Here is a 2,829-nt window from a genome sequence, read left to right as displayed (position 1 = left end):
TTAGCCACACTGGTATTATCTTCACTTTGACAACCATCATGAGCCACTTGTCCTAGCTTAACAGCATTTTCAGAACATAAGTCTTCAGGTACGGGTGACGGTGACTCACAATCAGGTGAGCATGCTGGTGACACATCAGATCTCGACATCTCACCAGCAGCCACACTGGCAAGTAGATTAATTCCACCAACATCACCAATCGGTGGAGGCACACTAGCTTCAGGGATTTTTGCGCAGCTCTCTACTAATGCGTTTATAGAGCTATAAGACGGCTCGTATAGCTTATCACCTGGTTTTGGTGTAACCCCTGATGATGAACCACTGCCAAAAGATGCATCTTTCTTACCATGTTCTTCGTAATGCTCAATCACTCATTTCCCCCTAGACAAATCATCACCCGCGTTTGTGTTTGGGACATTGTTTTCTTGTCGGGATTCACTTTTTCCACTCACTTTTTTATCAGTGGAAGGTACCGGAAGAGAGGCCTTGCCAGATAATGTAGAGGAATCTTCAGGTGACTCCAAACTGGCGGCTTGTGTGGCACTTTGACCTGTGTTTGGCAACTTCACAATGAGTCTCAGGGTGTTTCCATTATCAGATACTCTTTTTGTTGTAACTCTAGTAGGCAATATTCCAACTTCCTTATGGGCTCCATTGAAACTGTTGCCTGATTTTTTACTATGAGAAACACTTGAAGCCCCAGTTTTCCCTTGATCACTAGAGCAAGATTGACTATTATTTGGAGATTGATTTGAACTACAACTCCTTCCGTCTTTAGTAGCTGATGACGGGGATAACTTTGTGGACCCGGGAGATATTGGAGATTTGGTGATAGCTTCACTTGAGCTTTGTTTTGGTTGTGGAGATTTCAATGGAGGTTGTGAAATAGAAGTCTTGGGACCCACCTCAGAAGAACTGCCACCTAACTGTCTAGTACCACCCATATGAGGAACTTCTGAAATCACTGGCTTATGTGGCCAAGAACCACCTTGATCTGTAGTAGACGTTGTTTCAATAATATTCATTTCAGCTTCTACACGTCTCTTCCATGTGTTGACAAGAGTTCTGGCTTTCTTCTGAATTTCAGAGTTTTTATGGCTTCTTAAATGATTCACAGACTTCCCAACATTACATGTCTGTAAAGCATGAAGATTTACAGGCAATTTATCAAGTGCACGAAGTAAAGAAAAAAGAAACTGTTCAGCAGACTTATCATTCTCTTTACGACTACCATCACCAATCTTGCCCTTGTGGATTTCTTGAAGCCATTCATCTAAAACTAGCAAGCCTTTTAAATGAGCAAATCGGCCTAAACAATCAAATCGATCAGTGGCCGATATAACGTCAACAAGCATTGTTCTGCAAGCCAAGTTTAGTTTCTTCTCAGTATTCTCGGGTCGCATGAGCTTTATTAGTTTTTCAACTCCGGCAATATCTACCAATCCTCCTTTATCAGTAATTTTAGCAATTTCAGCTTTTAATATCTGCTCTGGTCTAGGTTGACCCGAATCCGCGTCGTCAACTTTAGATAAACGTTCACGTTTCACAGATTCTGAATTATGACCACCATGCTCTCTCTTCTTACTCTTTGCATGTGATGAAATAGATGAAGAACTATTTTGTACATTAGCTGAACTAGGTTTATGTTGTGCTGACCCGTTTGGACCATTCAAGGGTTTTGGAGACCGACCTCCAGTCTGCACTGCTCCATGCATTTCTATCAACGGTTTATTCAATAACTGGTCTACTTCTTCTTGTAGTTCCTGTGTCAAATACGACTACATATCCAATCAAGAATAATATCAACAGATAAAGTTGTAAGAAAAAAATACAAAAACCAAACAGTAACACTTACGTTAAGATAGTTTATGTCAGTTAACCAAAACAAACGCCCAACCTCAACATCATACACCTGTCTGCACGCAAATGAGGGTACCCCTGAAGGAAATTCAACACCTTTACGAAGAAATGTGACTTTACACGGATGAAGTAATGATGCAGCAGGTATCTCATCCTTGTGAAAAGAGTAAAAAACCTCGTTTGGTGCCGCTTTCACTGAAGCACCTTCTTTAAGCTTAACGTCTGCAGGTCGGTAAAGCCAATTCACACACAGACTTATATTATTTCCTTTCCCTAATTTTAATTTACGAATTCTTCCAACAAACGGAAGGGAATTGTAGGGTGGCTTGAACAGAGCACAATCGCCAACATTAATCTTTCGACCATCTTACAAAAAACAAACCATTGAAAATTATTGTTATTGTTAACTCAGCTATAAGTTAAAATAAACTGAGATGATCAGAGGATATGATCACATTACTAATAGCAAGCATGGCCAATGTATAGCTGATGAAGATAATTTCAGGTACTGAAAGAAGACCAAAAAGAATATTTTCAAATAACAATACAATCATATAAAACATCAAGATTTCAGAAAAATAAAGTTTCTTTTATGTTAAAGCACACACCAAGAAAACATAATGTAACTAATAACATAAGAAAAAGCAAACAGAAAGTAACCACAAAATGTCTCTTAACTACACCAGTGAATAATTCAAAGAACTAACAGAATTCAGAGATAACAGAAACCTATAAACAAGTAATTTAAGGCATTCACATTAGAATTCTTACGTTCATCCATATAATTTAACTAAAAGCATCTTTATCCATAAAGCATGTTCCTCTTTTAAAAACCTCCTGCGTCCAATTCCTCGTGTTTCTCTCTATTCAATTATATAATACTTATTTTTTTTCTTATTATATTTTTTCTTTCTTCCACTCACAAAAAATACATGGAATGAATGGTAATCCACATATATAAAGAATCAC

The 2,829-nt window shown here is 38.1% G+C and overlaps 1 protein-coding gene across 1 annotated transcript; it reads right to left on the bottom strand.

The window, feature by feature from the left end:
- Window positions 1-6: 6 nt before the first annotated feature.
- On the bottom strand, window positions 7-2,223 carry LOC143556396 (uncharacterized). The gene is made up of 2 exons (XM_077045726.1): window positions 1,856-2,223; window positions 7-1,778 (listed from the first exon to the last, which is right to left on the bottom strand). The coding sequence occupies exon 2, from the start codon at window positions 1,713-1,715 to the stop codon at window positions 372-374; it is 1,344 nt and encodes a 447-aa protein (XP_076901841.1). The 5' UTR covers window positions 1,716-1,778; window positions 1,856-2,223; the 3' UTR covers window positions 7-371.
- Between the last annotated feature and the right edge of the window lie 606 nt (window positions 2,224-2,829).

Source organism: Bidens hawaiensis, unplaced genomic scaffold, assembly GCF_021521415.1.
Source record: "Bidens hawaiensis isolate Kalapana, Puna unplaced genomic scaffold, B.hawaiensis_p1.1 tig00018568_1, whole genome shotgun sequence".
NCBI classification, from domain to species: domain Eukaryota; kingdom Viridiplantae; phylum Streptophyta; class Magnoliopsida; order Asterales; family Asteraceae; genus Bidens; species Bidens hawaiensis.
This window is presented reverse-complemented; position numbering and strand designations above follow the sequence as displayed.